At 53.2% G+C, this 19,696-nt stretch overlaps 1 protein-coding gene across 1 annotated transcript in view; it reads right to left on the bottom strand.

The window, feature by feature from the left end:
* Positions 1-5,513: 5,513 nt before the first annotated feature.
* The window catches only part of CTNNBIP1 (catenin beta interacting protein 1), a 49,457-nt gene continuing 35,274 nt past the window's right edge, over positions 5,514-19,696 (bottom strand). Inside the window, exons 3-4 of the mRNA XM_063943833.1 lie at positions 18,500-18,590; positions 5,514-6,233 (exon numbers count right to left, since the gene is read on the bottom strand). Coding sequence (XP_063799903.1) covers positions 6,175-6,233; positions 18,500-18,590 — 150 coding nt within the window. The 3' untranslated portion in view covers positions 5,514-6,174. The remainder of the gene's footprint in view (positions 6,234-18,499; positions 18,591-19,696) is intronic.

Genomic DNA, 19,696 nt, shown 5'->3' with positions numbered 1-19,696 from the left:
TGGACTCAGACGACCACCTCTTCCCCCCATTACACCTCTCCATTCAGGAGAGACCGTAACAATCTTTATAAGAGACATAAGAGGCAGCTGGACCGGATGCCCTCTTCCGCACCTACGCTGAAGCATTGTGCAGACCAGCTGTCCACAGACATCTCCAATCCTTCACTGGCTGATTGCAGGGAACCTGCCTGCTTCAAGTCATCTACCATCATCTCAGTTCCTAAAACACAGAGGATCACAGGCCTTAATGACTACAGACCAGTCGCTCTGACCTCTGTAGTAACGAAGACTTTGTGCTGACCCAACTCAAGGAAACCACCAACTCCCTTCTTGACCCACTGCCGTCCACCTACGGTGCCAACAGGTCAGTAGACGACGCAATGAACATGGGACTTCATTTCATCCCCCAGCATCTAGACTACCCTAACACCGACTGTATGTCAGGATTCTGTTTGTCAGCTCTGCATTCAACACCATTGCCCGAGCACTTCTCAGAGACAGACTATCCCAGCTGAGGGTGCCTGAGCCCATCTGCAGGTGGATCACTGATTTCCTGAGAGACAGGAAGCACTAGGTGATGCTAGGTTAGTCTTGGAGCCCCGGACCATCAGCACTGGAGAGTGTCCCCTGCTCTTCTCTCTACACTAACAGCTGCACTTCTAGCCACGGAATACATACCATTCACCGGCGGGCGGGATACGAGCTGTCAAGATCCAGAGAGTTCTATTCTCACTCTATAGGTGTCGAGGTCACACACGAGAGGGAATAACCCTATTGCGCCAAGATTCCGACTGTCGGCTGTTGGGATTCCGGCGTCAGTATCCTGACCGCCGGCAAATTGATTGCATCCCCTAGCCACCCATCAGTCAAACTGAAGTTTGCAGCGGACACAACCCTCATTGGATTAATCTCCTACGGGCATGAGTCTGCCTACAGGAAGTTGATTACTTGGTTTCTTGGTGCAGCCAGAACCACCCGGAGCTCAATGCTCAAGAAACTGTGGAGATGGGTAGATTTCAGGAGGAGCTCAGCGGCGACTGGCCCCCTCATCACTTGTGACTTCCCAGTTACCTCTGTGGAGTCACTCAGATTCTTGGGGACTATTATCTCAGGTGGGAGGAGAACATCACCTCCATCATGAAGAAGGCGCAGCAGATGATGTTCTTCCTGAGGCAGCTGAAGAAATTCAACCTGCTGCAGAAAATGATGGTCCAGTTCTACACAACCATCACTGAGTCCACCCTCACCTCATCGATCACCGTCTGGTAGGCTGCTTCCAACGCCAAAGGCAAACCGCAGCAGATCATAGTCAGCTGAGAAGGTTATCAGCTGCTGGTTCTCTTGGAGTTATACCACTCCAGGACCTGAAAGAGGGCAGGAAAGACCATCCCAGTCACCACCTGTTTCAGAGATTGCCATCTGGAAAAAGGATTTGCTCGATCAAGATCAAAACCACATGAACAGTTTCTACCCCATCACAGTGGGGCACATCAAGTCCCCTGCCTCTCACCGACCGTGCGATTTACCCTACAACCTCACCCTTGCTTATACAAGTGCAATTATTATATTTAGATTTCTTAAAATTTTTTTTTTTTTACTTTTTAGCTATATCTTGTTTGTGCCACGACCTCACCAAGTCAGTTTCCTTGTATGTGCAGATGTACTTAGCAATATAGGGCAGTGGTTCTCAAACTCGGTCCTCAGGACCCCACACAGTGCATGTTTTGCAGGTAACCCAGCAAGTGCACAGGTGTAGTCATTACTCACTGACACATTTTAAAAGGTCCACAGGTGGAGCTAATTATTTCACTTGTGATTCTGTGAGGAGACCTGCAAAACATGCACTGTGTGGGGTCCTGAGGACCGAGTTTGAGAACCTGTGATATAAGGAATTCTGATCTTCATGGTTCCTATAATTTCTCTGAAATGCTTTTGCACTTCAGGAGTAGCTCCCGACCAGTGCAGCTTTTGCGTGCTGGCCGGGAGCTACTCGTCGCTGCCTGGCTCACAGCGTCTGCGTGTAAGGTCACGCAGCCGCTGCGGCCCGGCACTGTCTGGCCACGCCTGCGTTGGCCGGACCGCGCCCACAAAACGGCGGCCAAACACCGCCGCGCCGCCCCCTCCCGCCCAGCGGCCGTCTCTGCCCGTCAATCAGGCTAAGGCGATCGCTAGGCAACGACAGCCGTCGGCTGTCAGCCATGCGTTGTCGCACAGCAGCAGCAGTGCAGTTCTGACCTGACAGCTGCGATGAACTGCAGCGAGCAATCAGGTCAGAATAACCCCCTGTGTTCATTGTATTTGTAAAGTGCCTTGATTCGGGTTGGGAGACCGGTGGTCAGCATGCAGACGCCAGGATCCCGGCCGCCAGAAGGCGAGCGCATCAAAGCCCCTTGTGGGCTCGCCACAGGTTCTATTCCCACGATATGGGGGTCGTGGACATCCATGAGTGGAAAAAGCCCTCGTTCCCCTGCCGGCATTCTGGCGTACGGGATCCCAGCGTCGGTATGCTGACCGCTGGGATCCAGACTGCCAGGATCGTGACTATTCCTATTGGAGAAAAGAGCTATATAAATACAATTATTAGTAGTATTATATTACATACTTTATTACCCATTGTACATGAGACTCTCATACAGTTACCTCCATAGCCTGGGACAACATACAACAAATGAGAAAAGGACGTGGCTAGAATAATAATATATTTTGCTGCTGTCCTGTTTGTTGAAGAAAACCACTGGGCACGAGACACTTAGAAGCGGGATTTACGTGGTCTTGTTACGGGTTTACAATGACTGGTTAGACACGCCCTGCCCCAGCTTCTCACGGTGCACACACCGGCTACGGGAGGGGAAGGTGAGCCCAGGTGACGGTGCCGGGCCTCAGCCTTACATAGACCCATCGGTGAAGGATATTACATCTTCCAGCATCATGGAAATGCAGCTCATCAGTTGCCTAGAAGCCAGTACATAATGGAGGCATGAGGTAGTGTGTGCGATGGCTCAGTGACATCACTAATTCCTAGTCAGTGCCACTACGCCATTGTAGGGAATTGCCCATTTGGCAATCACAGGACCCTAAGAAGAAATTACATCTGACGCAAAGGTACGTCTTATACAGCCGGCCAACTACACCAGGTTCCAGTACTTACACGGAAACCAGTGACAAAGCATATCCGGTGGTGGTGTGGCCACCGCTGTCCCATGTCACACTGTCTCAGGAGTAGCGTGGCCCTGCTTATACATATCATACCCCCATATTCATAGCAATGATTCTGAAAGGAGCGATCACAAACTACCAACACGGTCACTTCAGCGAGAGACGGCACCAAATATCCACCGTAAATAAAATGCAATATTCTTCTTGGCTGGCAGAATGGTGCACTCTACGTCTCTGCAATGGCGCACACACATCCGGGAGCGCCCATACACGGACCGTGAACCCAGGCCATCGTACAGAGAGGATACCCTCAGCCTGGATAACATCAACGGGAGAAGGCCTTGTTACCGTTAGACCACGGCAGTAGACCAGCGTCCCCATGCATTTACACCGTGGCTTTCGTGAAGCGCTTCCCTCACCATGTATCACATAAGGATCCACGCTAACTCCACACTGACAGCTGCACGAACGGTGAATTTGTGTTGGATCAGAGACCACGATTCCACATGGATACATGATGGATTCCTGCGAGCGCACAGATTACCGCCATGCGTTCAGCTGGGAGGAGCCTGGGACGTACAAGGCCAGTGTACAAGGTGTATTCTACCTCCAGCTGAATAAGTTACTGGCGTTCACACACCGCCCCCCAGCTGAACACATTACACTCTCTTTTGGGTCATATTCTGTACGTGTCGACCCATGTCAGTAAGCAGACAGGGTTTTTATTGTTTATTTCCATAGTATTAATGGACTCTGACCCCTGGAAATAGGCACGAGCTGCTGAAATATTGGCACACACCCTCTGAGGTGGCTGTGAACTAGACCTCACTACAGATGGATGACACAACACTCAGTGGGGCAAATGTATTAACCTGGAGAAGGCATAAGGAAGTGATAAACCAGTGATAAGTGCAAGGTGATAATGCACCAGCCAATCAGCTACTAACTAATAATTTACATACTGGAGCTGGTGCGTTTATCACTCTGCACTTATCACTGGTTTATCACTTCCTTATCCCTTCTCCAGGTTAATACATCTGCCCCATTATACGCAAAGAGTACATAGGTACATTTCTGTCTCTCCTATACAAGACTGAGGCCTTACTGGCACACATTATATCTCCCCCTGCATACAGGCATGTCCATGGAACAGCTGAGCCCGTTTCCTCTTCACCCTCCTCTAATAAATCAATTATTACCCAACAATGGAAGTGATAACAACGCACCGCAGTATATCACAGAGTCTGTTTCCTCCGCCCAGATGTTACACTGCCGCTTGCTGGTTTTTAGTCAATTATTTTGTTTTTCTCTTTACACCAAACCTAGAAAGTACTTACGGACGGAGCAGGGGCGCAGCAATCCGGACAAAAATAAAATCAAATGAAATAAAAGGCGTGTATTTGTAAGGCCCATAACCACACAGGCCCGTAATGTCCTATACCCACCGCAACAGCAACAACGGTACCTGGTAATATCAGCCAGCGGCAATCAGCGGGAAGCTACAGGGAACATACAACGTACACCAGAAATATGACCAAATGTGAAAACGATAAGGGCGGCATGTGGGAGCAGCAGGGATATCGGACGGTGGAAGCCCTCTGTAAGAAGGGACACAGTGAATCAGAAGAGGGGGTGCGGGAGGATGGGAACTAGATACATCACAGAAATTCTTTTAGAACACTTTTTCCTTCTGCATCGTAAATTCCTCCTATATGTAGCTCAAGGGAGGGGCCCCTGACGCAGATGTTATCGGTCGCTGGTTGGGAGATCTAGCAATCTGGGGATCTATAACCCCGTGGCATAGCGTAGCATGGTCCATGCATCCCCCCCAACCAGACATTAACACATGCCGCTCTATGGAAGGATTCCTGGAGCCAGTACGGCCAGTGCCTCCATCAGTAATCAACATATAGTGCAACCTCCTGGTAGAGGACACTCACTGGCTTTCGTCTGTACCCCAAAGATATAGCCACCTGGCGAGATTGCCGTATCGTAGTGCCCGTAAGCCTGCGCCGCTGCAGACGGAACCCTCCATCACACACAGCAGTCATATTGTGGGTGGACCCAATATCAGTTCATTATGAACAGGGGACATGACTGTGCCTGGGAACTAGCCATCAATGGCAAAACAGCTCTGAACACTGGTTAGGTCGACAGGGAGTCGGCTGGTCTGTGGATGGCAGAAAACGTACAAGACGTCTGAGGACACCAGGAGGGATCACACAATGGAGAACAGCCCCCATCCGTCCTCCATTCCTAATCTCAGCGCCTGCTGCGGGGCAATTCCACGTCACCTGGGCTCACCTTATACAATTATTGTCATGTGCTTCCAAAGAATAATCATCAAGGACACGTCGTCATTCCCCCACACTGTAATAAATACTACAAAAGGCTCACTTCTTTCAAGTCAGAAACACAGTGTTGTATCTGCCAAAGCGCCGGCATAAAAAAAAAAAAAAAAAAACACAAAACAAAAAACAAATATTGCAATTACAAAATGAACCTAAAAGTCAGTATAAGAAGATCCGAGGGAGAGCACAGACCTCAGAAGCAGCCATCCCAATCAGACTCCGCGTTTCGCCGCTCTCTGCAGCAGTGTTAGTAGGGAGTGTCGGCAAATGTCTCATCCCAGGAACGGGCGCGACAGTGAATGAAGAATAAAATGTTACAAAAATAATAATCATCAAATGAAATCACAAAGCTAAAAGGTTTCTGCCGGCAGCGGCTCAAACACCGGCAGAAGGTGTCCACTCTCCTCGGGGTCAGCCGAGCTACTTCCCATGAGGCCTTGCTGTATGGGTCACCTCTCTTGTGCGGGTAACGGAAGCAGAACTCGGCAGCCAGCAGGGAGAGTCTGGGTACGAAGAAGGGGTGCCACAAATTATTTTAAGAAACGTGGGGAGGTTGTAAAAACGTAGGGAGAGTAGGAGAAAGGATCTTCCGCTGCCTGTAGCCCGAAACGCCACGGTCTCTCTCCCCCATCCTGTGCTCTAGGTTTTGGCAATGGCTGCTGTGCGGTTACTGCCGTCTATCTTCTGCCTCTGATCTAGAGAACGCCATAACAACGTCCTCCGCGCCTGCAAGACAAAGGAGAAATGCGTGAGGAGCTGCAGCAATGTTATATCATACCCATGCGAGATGAACCATTCCAGACCCTCAGTAGTGACCTGTGATGTCACCAGGGCACAGCCAATCAATGTCTGAGGCACCTTGATGACATCACTCTATCGAGAGGCTGCTTTACCATAAAGACAGGTTCAGCTCACAAAATGGCCGCCTCCACGCTAAAGTATATTTTTCTTTTATTCAAACTGTTTTTATTGAATAAAGAAACAACGCAAACAAAAAAAACTGCATTCAAAACATAATAGGCCAGGATCAGTGTTTCCCAACCTCGGCCCTCAACACACACCAACAGTAACCATGCTTGAGCACAGATTAAATCACAATAACCAAGGCACCTGTGCTCAAGTATGGCTATTCTGAAAACCTGTACTGTTAGTGCGCCTTGAGGGACGATGTTAGTAAACATTGGCGTAGGACATAAGAAAAGAAGGCATCACAGAATGGAGCAGTATAGGTGGACATGGAGGAAAATAATAGTATCACATTACAAGTTCCCGTGGGATCGGTATGAAATACCTCCAATCAAAATGCCGACGGTCGAAATCCCGACACCAATTGACCGATGGTTAAAATCCCGACAAGGTCAAAATCCCGACATTTAAAATACCGACATGTAAAATGCTGACAGGTCAAAATACAGACATGCGTTTTCGTGTGTGTATGTCGACATGGACACCATATAAGTGTACCGCTGCGCTCACCATGCTTCGGGCATGGTGCCTCGCGCACTATTATATTCCCCCTCCAAATCCCCCTCCAGGTCCACTGGGATGGTAAAGTATGAACAAGTTGGTTTCAACGAAAAAAATCATGAAAAACTCATGTCGGTATTTTGACCTTGTGGGTATTTTGTCCATGTTGGGATTTTGACAGTCGGTCAATTGGTGTCGGGATTTCAACCGTCGGGATTTTGATTGGAGGTAAATTGGCTGCATCCGTTCCCGTGTGTCCTGGACATACAGAAGCAGAACAAAGAATGGGAACAACCAGGTAAAACTAACAGAAGTAGGAAACGGGAATGGGCTAAGGAAGCTAGTGTGGTTGTTTTGGAAGATCAGTCAAACTCGTGTACCAAATTTTATTGTGGAGCTACATGCTGGGACGTGTAGTTCCACAGCAGTTGGAGCGTGCAATGTCCTGGCTCAGTAAGCAGAGGCTGCCCCCAGTACAGGACACACAAAAAATATATCTAAAAAAGGTTTTATAAAAAGCCTGACACTAGACACGGGAGAAGCTGGCGGAGCAACTGGAGGAATATTTATGGGCAAAACCAAAAATATATCTGCAACCAGACCCGTGGGAGGGCTGGAATGTAATCTGATGGGCTGGGGTATATTTACTATGCCAGGGTTCATCCTGGCCAAGAGTTTTAAAATGGAAAAGTAATGCAAAACAAGCGCGGCTTAGTCGTCACTCCTGCCGGCATGTTACATCAATCGGTCTCGGACTCCAATGGTCGGCAACTTTGACAAACCGCATCCAAGTAATAACACCCCTTACACGTAAAACCTTTTACTTGCATACACCAAAAAAATAAAAATAATTAAAAAACAAAAAAATAATAAAATGAATATATTAGATCAGGGCAAGGAACCGACGCATAGGGCGAGCATGCAGCTTTGAATCATGAGCTGTGAGCAGTGACAGGCAGACGAGGGGATGTGCCAAGATCCACTCTTTCATAATCCTCCCCCCACCACAATCCTACAGGGAGCAGCCTCCGTCACCAGCAGAGTGAGCCGCCCGCTCTCCAGTTACCATGGCGACAGGACGGATAAGCTGCGAGGAGGGCACACAACCTGCAAGCTGATGTTTGGCTACCTAATGAGGATGATGCATCACATAGCAGGGGATCCGCGGCGCTCGGCGAACCGGCCGATTACAGGCACCAGACGAATCAATGGCCAGCACTCTCCCAGTTTCCTGTACGCAGTCTCCCAATAAACGTATACACATTCCAGTCCCACAAACACACAGCAGGAGCGGCCGGAACCCAGGCTGACCGTACAGCAATGCGTGGCGGTGGGAGTGCGCAGAGCCACCCCGGATACTTGTAGCATCTGCACCGAAACAATCGGAGATCTGTAGGTAAATAAACGTTCAGTCCTGGTCTCCAGAAGTACCAGCAACTACTAGAGCGCGGCGTCAGATTAATGCAGACAGACTGTGTATAGGACTTTGTAGAAAAAACTATATGCAAACACTTGCAGGAAGATCAAACTCAAGTGGTTTTAAACCTTGGATTGCCCCAAATTACCCTTTGAGTACAGTGACAGGGTCAATCTTTACAGACTCAGCCAGTGTCCAAAAAACAGATCTGCAGATATCAGCCTTTATACTGAACGCACGCGTATCAGAGGCTACTGACCGGACGTAGAAGTAAAACGGACACTTTAATGAGCTGAAGCAAGGACTGAATGCTGCAGACAGTGCACCATATGGGTAAGCGCAAAGTGGCGCTTTCTTCTGTTATAGAGGAAAAACTACAGAAATCGAGCCACACTCCATACCCCTAGAATCTGCAGGCGCCCCCTAGTGGAAGAGCTAGAGGTGCACAGCAGAACACTCCGTTCCATATATTATCCAATTACCTATTACGTCAGCCTCTAGCTACCAGTTGTAAACATTGGAGTAGTAGGTCAAGCTGGGACTTGTGGTCCCACACAAGATAGAGATTCACAGGCTGCCTGTTAAGTGCCAATAATAAAAAAATCTGCTGCAAGCTGTTCTGGTCTCGACGCAGATACCTGCAATGCAGATACATGACCTGTCCTCTGGAGGGCGCTGCTGCACAAGACTTCACCCCCATTGTCCTCTGCCAGCTCCTCTGTACAGCATCATACATGGTATAAAGCCAGGCGTCAAGATTACTCTGGTGATTTGCTTACACAATGGGGCCCATGCAATTACACCTGAGGTTGCATTATAGACCTTTGCGCTGTGCTCCTGCGCACATTCCCGGACATTGTGCACATAACACACTCAGACGTGAGTGATGTCTATGGACACACACATCCTATATGGACAATGGGAACTTGGGTTTAAATGAATCAGCACTGTGCGTACACGCTTTATCCAGGGTGAGGGCTACAGACGCCGGGGCTGGTTCTGAGCTGCGATCACAGCAACAAAATGAGTAACTGCACCTGGACAAGCCATGCTGCCCTGCATACATTTATTGATTTGCATGCAGAGTAAATAGCAACTTCTTCTACATGTAGCCTACAAACACTGGACAGCTTTAGACTTGAGCTAGGGCAGGTCCCTTCCATATGTAATTTCTCTGCACATGTTACAACTGCCCCCAGTGCAGCATGACTTTGCCTAGGTGTAAAGTAACTCTGGGAGCAGCAGAGGAAGGAGGATCAGGTATGGTGGTCAGTAGCGGGCTGTATTTGGGTTTCTACAGAGACTGGTAAGACATTTTGCGTCTCTCCTCACTCCATCCGTAGCTACACAGAAATAGCACTAGTGTGCTGGTTATTATATATCTATACACCTCTGCCACATCTACCAAGGGACATGCTTACCCTTCTATGTTAGGTCAGTGTGTGTATATACAGCGTTACAGATAGTCAGCTCTTCAGTCGCTGTGCATGATGCACGGCAAGGATATCACTAAAACCTGGCCTGTCAGCATGCCATGAGGACAGAGGTTGGGAACGCCTGCTTTAGTGTAGTCACTAAGCTTTAGTAGCTGGCCTGCAACAAGCCCTGACCAGTCACCTACAACACGCAGCCGTAACGTAAGAGTCCGGCTATGGTCCCACTCTTTACGGAGGCCTACACCTGAAGAACGGACGGATTCCCTTCAGCCGCAGAAACCAGCACGCCTTGTGACAGCGTAACGCCAAGAGGTGGCCCTGAAGTCACACTAAGGAGGTACTGTACAGCTGCAAGATGCTGCAGTGACATCTAGTGGTCAGAATGGGGATGTGCAAGATCAAAACTGCAGCTTTGTAGCCTATATTGTCAAGGGAGTTATAATATTATGCCTCAAATGTGAGCTGAAAACGATCGTCTGGTCTCATCAAGCTGTGCCTCTAGATAGCTCCATCCGGGGTAATCTCGTCTAACCGGTCGCACCGCAGCTGTATGGACGATTCAAACCACCAGATCAGTGTCTGGCCAACATAACTTTTGGGCTCAACAAATACCGGTGTCTGTGTCAACTAAGACTTTCGTCTTGGTGACTTTTACCATGCTGGGACTTCTGGTGCTGGGTTTGGTGTGAGCTCCCCAGCCTTTAAGCTATATTTTCTCCTTCTAGTGATCCTGTACCTTACATCTTAAAGCCACCTATATATGGGGACAAGCCCCGACACCAACTCTACGGGGACCCTGAGACTGCCTGGCGTAGTCCGGCCTACTCAGCGAGGTGTGAAGCCTGGGCCTGCTCCTCCTCCCTCTACCTAGTAACTGCTTACATGTGAGCCTGAGCGACAGTTCGGTCCTGTCCTTTGGAGGCTGGAAAGATACTGCTGTCAGACGCTCTCTCCTGGTCGCAGTGGAGCGGTTACCCAATTATCAGACCCCCGGTGAGACGCGAAGTCGCCTGTGCAGACATACAGTCAGTGTGAGCAGAACCTGGAGGAGGGAGGCTGTGACCTTATATTACTCCCCTCCAGAAATAACATTTTGTATTGACTTTGGGACAATTCCTTGTAGGTATCACCCAGAGCCTGCGATAGGAAGAGGACGCCGCAACAGCTGCAGAAAACCCCTCACAGGTGTCACGTATGTGCACACGCTGCACTTTCCCTAGGAACGCCTGGTCTTACTCAGTGACGTATCCTCTCCACGGGAGGAGCTTTTCCTCAGCACATTTGGGAACACGAATCACACCGCTGTGCAATGACGTAACTCTTCCCAAGCCCTGCGTGACGACCGATTTCTCGGTGTCAGGAACGTATGAAGATGTGAGTGGTTCTGCTGCGTCCTCATCTGTCCATACGGACAAGGAAAACGTAACTGATAATGCTGTAAACTACTTCAGAGAGATTCCTGAACACGCAAGACCCTGAAAAGTGCACTACAGGTATCAGACAGGCGCTTGCCTCGTCATGGCGCAACGAGAAATAACATTTGTGCATTTAAAAAAAATTCTGTCAGCAGCAGGTAAAGGTGGATTCTGTGAAACCGCTTCAGTCAAAGCCCGCCGGCGAGGGGGAGAAATGGGGTGAGCTGAGCCAGCACTAGCTCATAATAATGCATACCTCCAGCTTTGGGAAGACTGTTGTGTACTGTGGGGGTCATTCCGAGTTGTTCACTCGCTAGCTGCTTTTAGCAGCATTGCACACGCTAAGCCGCCGCCCTCTGGGAGTGTATCTTAGCAGAATTGCGAATAGAAATTTCTTAGCAGTTTCTGAGTAGCTCCAGACTTACTCACACATAGCGATCAGTTCAGTCAGTTTCGTTCCTGGTTTGACGTCACACACACGCCCAGCGTCCGGCCAGCCACTCCCCCGTTTCTCCAGACACACCCGCGTTTTTCCCTGGCACGCCTGCGTTTTTCCACACACTCCCAGAAAACGGTCAGTTTCCGCCCAGGAACACCCACTTCCTGTCAATCACACTACGATCAGGAGAACGATGAAAAAACTTTGTTACGCCGTGAGTAAAATACCAAACTTTTGTGCTAATTTACTTTGCGCAGGCGCACTGCGTACATTGCGCATGCGCAGTTTGCGACTAATCGCTCCGTAGCAAAAAAAATAACGAGCGAACAACTCGGAATGACCCCCTGTGTTTGTGTAGACTGTCTCAAAGTTGTCCAGTGAGCAGGGGCAGCCTGCCAGGCCGTGCCCGGAGCGCTGTATCCAGGAAGGGCGCAGCCACTATGGCAGTCTCCAAAGATATTAATAAACAAACAAAAAAAAATACAAAAAAAAAAAAAAAAAAAAAAAAGCACAACACCACACTCCGTGGCATCACTACCTACAGTCTCGTGAGCCCTTTCTCCAGTCCCGCCTACCACCTACGGTCTCGTGAGCCCTTTCTCCAGTCCCGCCTACTACCTACAGTCTCCTGAGCCCTTTCTCCAGTCCCGCCTACTACCTACAGTCTCCTGAGCCCTTTCTCCAGTCCCACCTACTACCTACGGTCTCCTGAGCCCTTTCTCCAGTCCCACCTACTACCTACAGTCTCCTGAGCCCTTTCTCCGGTCCCGCCTACCACCTACGGTCTCGTGAGCCCTTTCTCCAGTCCCGCCTACTACCTACAGTCTTGTGAGCTATCTCCAGTCCCGCCTACTACCTACAGTCTCGTGAGCCCTTTCTCCAGTCCCGCCTACTACCTACAGTCTCGTGAGCCCTTTCTCCAGTCCCGCCTACTACCTACGGTCTCGTGAGCCCTTTCTCCAGTCCCGCCTACTACCTACAGTCTCGTGAGCCCTTTCTCCAGTCCCGCCTACTACCAACAGTCTCGTGAGCCCTTTCTCCGGTCCCGCCTACCACCTACGGTCTCGTGAGCCCTTTCTCCAGTCCCGCCTACTACCTACAGTCTTGTGAGCTATCTCCAGTCCCGCCTACTACCTACAGTCTCGTGAGCCCTTTCTCCAGTCCCGCCTACTACCTACAGTCTCGTGAGCCCTTTCTCCAGTCCCGCCTACTACCAACAGCCTCGTGAGCCCTTTCTCCAGTCCCGCCTACTACCAACAGCCTCGTGAGCCCTTTCTCCAGTCCCGCCTACTACCTACGGTCTCATGAGTCCTTTCTCCAGTCCCGCCGACTACCTACGGTCTCGTGAGCCCTTCCTCCAGTCCCGCCTACTACCTACGGTCTCGTGAGCCCTTCCTCCAGTCCCGCCTACTACCTACGGTCTCGTGAGCCCTTTCTCCAGTCCCGCCGACTACCTACGGTCTCGTGAGCCCTTTCTCCAGTCCCGCCTACTACCTACGGTCTCGTGAGCCCTTTCTCCAGTCCCGCCGACTACCTACGGTCTTGTGAGCCCTTTCTCCAGTCCCGCCTACTACCTACAGTCTCGTGAGCCTTTTCTCCAGTCCCGCCTACTACCTACAGTCTCGTGAGCCCTTTCTCCAGTCCCGCCTACTACCTACAGTCTCGTGAGCCTTTTCTCCAGTCTCGCCTACTACCTACGGTCTCGTGAGCCCTTTCTCCAGTCCCGCCGACTACCTACGGTCTTGTGAGCCCTTTCTCCAGTCCCGCCTACTACCTACGGTCTCGTAAGCCCTTTCTCCAGTCCCGCCTACTACCTACAGTCTCGTGAGCCTTTTCTCCAGTCCCGCCTACTACCTACGGTCTCGTGAGCCCTTTCTCAAGTCCCGCCTACTACCTATGGTCTTGTGAGCTCTCTCTGGTTCCGCCATTGGGTGGCCTCCTCTGTGACTGCAGTCTCTCAGCTTCTACCAGTCAGTGAGTGGCTGCAGTGTGCAGTCACAGAGCACTCTGTGTTGCCTGTCCAGAGTGCCCCCTCCCGTCACAACACAAAGTAAGCCAAGCATGAGGGGGTGGCATAGGGAGACTAAGTTATACACAGGAGCATAAGAGGCTCTGGCACAAAGGGTTTAACATGCTTTGTCATATAAAGGGGGGACGGACTTGGTATCATGAAGGGGGTCCTGGCATGTAAAAGGGAATATGTAAGGGTCCTCTTACCTCTATGACTGCCTGTTATTACTGTTGTGTTCCCAATTGTAAAGGAAAGCGGAATATGCCAGCGCTAGATAAGTAACCGCTACTAAGTAATAAGGTGCTCGCGGCCTAATCAGCCTCACAGCGGAGATAGAAGCAGAATTCACTGTAATCGGCATGTCACATATTTCAGTATGGGATCAACAGACTAATCAGGAATACCAACCGCAGATCAGTACAAGGTACTCTAATGCCACACACCCGGAGAGCTGGCCCCCCAACCACACACGCACCCGGGCAGCTCGTCCCCCAACCACACGCACCTGGGCAGCTCACCACCCCCCAACCACACGCACACCCGGAGAGCTGGCCCCCCAACCACACGCACACCCGGAGAGCTGGCCCCCCAACCACACGCACCTGGGCAGCTCACCACCCCCCAACCACACGCACACCCGGAGAGCTGGCCCCCCAACCACACGCACACCCGGAGAGCTGGCCCCCCAACCACACGCACACCCGGAGAGCTGGCCCCCCAACCACACGCACCCGGAGAGCTGGCCCCCCAACCACACGCACACCCGGAGAGCTGGCCCCCCAACCACACGCACACCCGGAGAGCTGGCCCCCCAACCACACGCACACCCGGAGAGCTGGCCCCCCAACCACACGCACACCCGGAGAGCTGGCCCCCCAACCACACCCGGAGAGCTGGCCCCCCAACCACACGCACACCCGGAGAGCTGGCCCCCCAACCACACGCACACCCGGAGAGCTGGCCCCCCAACCACACGCACACCCGGAGAGCTGGCCCCCCAACCACACGCACACCCGGAGAGCTGGCCCCCCAACCACACGCACCCGGAGAGCTGGCCCCCCAACCACACGCACACCCGGAGAGCTGGCCCCCCAACCACACGCACCCGGAGAGCTGGCCCCCCAACCACACGCACACCCGGCAGCTCACCCCCCCCCAACCACACGCACACCCGGCAGCTCACCACCCCCCAACCACACGCACACCCGGGCAGCTCGTCCCCCAACCACACGCACCTGGGCAGCTCACCACCCCCCCAACCACACGCACACCCGGGCAGCTTGTCCCCCAACCACACGCACCTGGGCAGCTAACCACACGCACACCCGGAGAGCTGGCCCCCCAACCACACGCACACCCGGAGCGCTGGCCCCCCAACCACACGCACCCGGAGAGCTGGCCCCCCAACCACACGCACCCGGAGAGCTGGCCCCCCAACCACACCCGGAGAGCTGGCCCCCCAACCACACGCACACCCGGAGAGCTGGCCCCCCAACCACACGCACCCGGAGAGCTGGACCCCCAACCACACGCACACCCGGCAGCTCACCACCCCCCAACCACACGCACACCCGGCAGCTCACCACCCCCCAACCACACGCACACCCGGGCAGCTCGTCCCCCAACCACACGCACCTGGGCAGCTCACCACCCCCCCAACCACACGCACACCCGGGCAGCTTGTCCCCCAACCACACGCACCTGGGCAGCTCACCACCCCCCAACCACACGCACACCCGGGCAGCTCGTCCCCCAACCACACGCGCACCCGGGCAGCTCGTCCCCCAACCACACGCGCACCCGGGCAGCTCGTCCCCCAACCACACGCACACCCGGGGCAGCTCACCACCCCCCCAACCACACACACCTGGGCAGCTCACCACCCCCCAACCACACGCACACCTGGGCAGCTCACCACCACCCAACCACACGCACACCCGGGCAGCTCACCACCCCCCAACCACACCCGGGCAGCTCACCACCCCCCAACCACACACACCTGGGCAGCTCACCACCCCCCAACCACACACACCTGGGCAGCTCACCACCCCCCAACCATACGCGCACCCGGACAGCTCACCACCCCCCCAACCACACACACCTGGGCAGCTCACCACCCCCAACCACACGCGCACCCGGACAGCTTACCACCCCCCAACCACACACACCTGGGCAGCTCACCACCCCCAACCACACGCGCACCCGGACAGCTTACCACCCCCCAACCACACACACCTGGGCAGCTCACCACCCCCCAACCACACGCGCACCCGGACAGCTCACCACCCCCCAACCACACACACCTGGACAGCTCACCACCCCCCAACCACACACACCTGGGCAGCTCACCACCCCCCAACCACACACACCTGGGCAGCTCACCACCCCCCAACCACACACACCTGGGCAGCTCACCACCCCCCAACCACACACACCTGGGCAGCTCACCACCCCCCAACCATACGCGCACCCGGACAGCTCACCACCCCCCAACCACACACACCTGGGCAGCTCACCACCCCCAACCACACGCGCACCCGGACAGCTTACCACCCCCCAACCACACACACCTGGGCAGCTCACCACCCCCAATCACACGCGCACCCGGACAGCTTACCACCCCCCAACCACACACACCTGGGCAGCTCACCACCCCCCAACCACACGCGCACCCGGACAGCTTACCACCCCCCCAACCACACACACCTGGGCAGCTCACCACCCCCCAACCACACGCGCACCCGGACAGCTCACCACCCCCCAACCACACACACCTGGACAGCTCACCACCCCCCAACCACACACACCTGGGCAGCTCATCACCCCCCCCAACCACACACACCTGGGCAGCTCACCACCCCCCAACCACACGCGCACCCGGACAGCTCACCACCCCCCAACCACACGCACACCTGGGCAGCTCACCACCACCCAACCACACACACCAGGGCAGCTCACCACCCCCCAACCACACGCACACCCGGGCAGCTCACCACCCCCCAACCACACGCACACCCGGGCAGCTCGTCCCCCAACCACACGCGCACCCGGGCAGCTCGTCCCCCAACCACACGCGCACCCGGGCAGCTCGTCCCCCAATCACACGCGCACCCGGGCAGCTCGTCCCCCAACCACACACACCTGGGCAGCTCACCACCCCCCAACCACACCCGGACCGGTCACCACCCCCCAACCACACACACTTGGGCAGCTCGTCCCCCAACCACACACACCCGGGCAGCTCACCACCCCCCAACCACACGCACACCCGGGCAGCTCGTCCCCCAACCACACACACCTGGGCAGCTCACCAACCCCCCCCAACCACACACGCACCCGGACAGCTCAACCTCCCCTCCAACCACACACGTATCCGGCAGCTCGATGCCGCCCCCCCCCCCCCCCCCCCCCGCAACCACACACCCATCTGGGCAGCTCAACCCTCCCCCCAACCACACGCCCACCCGGGCAGCTCAACCCCCCAACCACACACGTAACCGGCAGCTCGTTCCCAGCCCCCCAAAACCGGGCAGCTCGCCCTCTCCACCCCTGCAACCGCACGCACCCGGGCAGCTCACCCCCCAACCACACCCGAGCAGCTCACCGCCTTCCCTCCACCCCCCAACCACACCTGGGCAGCTCAAACTCCCCCCCCCCCTCCCAACTTACGTGCACCCGGACAGCTCAACCCGCCCCCCAGCCACACGCGCACCCGGGCAGCTCAACCCGCCCCCCAGCCACACGCGCACCTGGGCAGCTCAACCCGCCCCCCAGCCACCCGGGCAGCCTAACCCACCCCAACCACACGCACCCGGGCAGCTCAACCGCCTTCCCTCCACCCCCAACCACATCCGGGCAGCTCAACCCCCTTCCCCCTAACCACACGCGCACCCGGGCAGCTCAAACCCCCCACCACCACAAGCGTACCCGGGCCGCTCAAACCCCCCCCCCCCCCTCCCAGCCACACGTGCACCCGGGCAGCTCAACCCGCCCCCCAGCCACACGCGCACCCGGGCAGCTCAACCCGCCCCCCAACCACATGCGCACCCTGGCAGCTCCTTCCCCCAACCACACGCACACCCGGGCAGCTCAAAACCCCCCTCCCAACCACACGTGCACCCGGGCAGCTCAACCCGCCTCCCAACCACACGCGCACCCGGGCAACTCGGCCTTCAACCACACGCACACCCAGGCAGCTCACCCCCACAACCGCACACAGTACTCAGAGTATTCTACCATGTAAAACCCAGAGCAATCAATTTTTCATGCCAACGCAATCTTCTGAGAATTAAAAGTCCAACAAATCCCAGGGTATAATATGTTTCGGGCAAGGTATAATATGTTTCGGGCAAGGTACAATATGTTTCGGGCAAGGTACAATATGTTTCGGGCAAGGTATAATATGTTTCGGGCAAGGTACAATATGTTTCGGGCAAGGTACAATATGTTTCGGGCAAGGTACAATATGTTTCGGGCAAGGTACAATATGTTTCGGGCAAGGTACAATATGTTTCGGGCAAAGTATAATATATTTCGGGCAAGGTACAATATATTTCGGGCAAGGTATAATAAATTTCGGGCAAGGTATAATATATTTCGGGCAAGGTATAATAAATTTCGGGCAAGGTATAATATATTTCGGGCAAGGTATAAACACATTACTGATCTTGATGTTGGCATGTGACCATCCTATAAAATGTCAGAATAGTCTCAGCACAGGGGGAGAGGTGTCTCAGTGGCAAAGCGGCTGGACTCGTTAGTGTGCTCTGGAAATAATCATCTAATATGAGATATGCATAATACGTACCCTGATCGATGGCGTGCTGGGGCAGCTGGCTGAGCTGGCTATTCACCACTCCGGCGTACGACCGCAGGAACGCCTCCTCGCTGGGCGTCAGCTGCAAGGACAGAAGGTAAAGCAACATTTTACACTACAGTTGTTACCGGCGGTAATCATTACATCAGGAGACTCGTTATGTAAATTGTTTATAAATAACACAAACATACGGCAGGAAACGACGATATTACAGCCCAGATGCATAGTGATGAAATCTCCGAAGAATCATAGGGGTCTATTTACTAAGTTTGGAGAGAGATAAAGTACCAACCACAACTCACTCACAACTCACAACTGTCATTTTTCAAACCCAGCTTGAAACATGGCAGCTAGGAGCTGATTCTCTGGTACTTTATCTCTCTCCATGGCTTAGTATATAGACCCCATAGTTTCATGCCACAGCTGAATGGCGGAATATACTGGGGAAAACAGTAAGTGTTTAATATGTCCTTATGGGCAGTGTTTCATAAAGATATGATGTTGGGGGCTCAGCGGCTGAGCGATGAGGGTATTTCAGTCCAAAAATTGTTTCTTATTTTTATTCAAATGAAGGGAACATCTGTAAGGACCCAACTCTTTATTACCCCTCCAATATCTTATTAGTAAATATCTTCTCTCTCTAGTAAATACACCCGGAAAGAAGGTATTATACAATTGCGCTGCAGGGCCGCTACTTCGCTCTTCCACTAGCCAGGGATCTGAGGACCTTCCTTACCCCCTGTAAGCACAAGAACGTCTTCATCTAAGCATCAGTCGCATACATTAGAGCTGGCGCAGGTCTCGTACCATGAGATGCTATAATGAAGACTTTAATCAACGATTGGTGCCTCTGCTTAGCTGGGGAGACGGAAAGAACCAAGAAATATTCCTCTCCAGTATAACTAACAAACGAGGCCAGATTAAGGCTCAAGGATCAACGCATCCTTTCATAGTCCCAAATGGGAGCATGTATTAGATCTGCGTCCTCACAAGCGTCTTATAAGGGCTTTCCCCATGATAGAGCCATGGAAGAATCATTCAGCACTGGTGTTACATGCCAGGAGCAACGCCTTAATAAACATTTCTGGGGTTCTCCCTAGGCCTATATTATAACCATAAAGGCAGCCTAGGGTACACTCTTTAGGATCCAGCTGACTTTCAGTAATGTGTCGCACCCTGTCCCAATGC

Source organism: Pseudophryne corroboree, chromosome 10 (assembly GCF_028390025.1).
Source record: "Pseudophryne corroboree isolate aPseCor3 chromosome 10, aPseCor3.hap2, whole genome shotgun sequence".
In the NCBI taxonomy this organism is placed as follows: domain Eukaryota; kingdom Metazoa; phylum Chordata; class Amphibia; order Anura; family Myobatrachidae; genus Pseudophryne; species Pseudophryne corroboree.
Note: the sequence above shows the minus strand (reverse complement) of the source record. Positions and strands in the feature narration are given on the sequence as shown.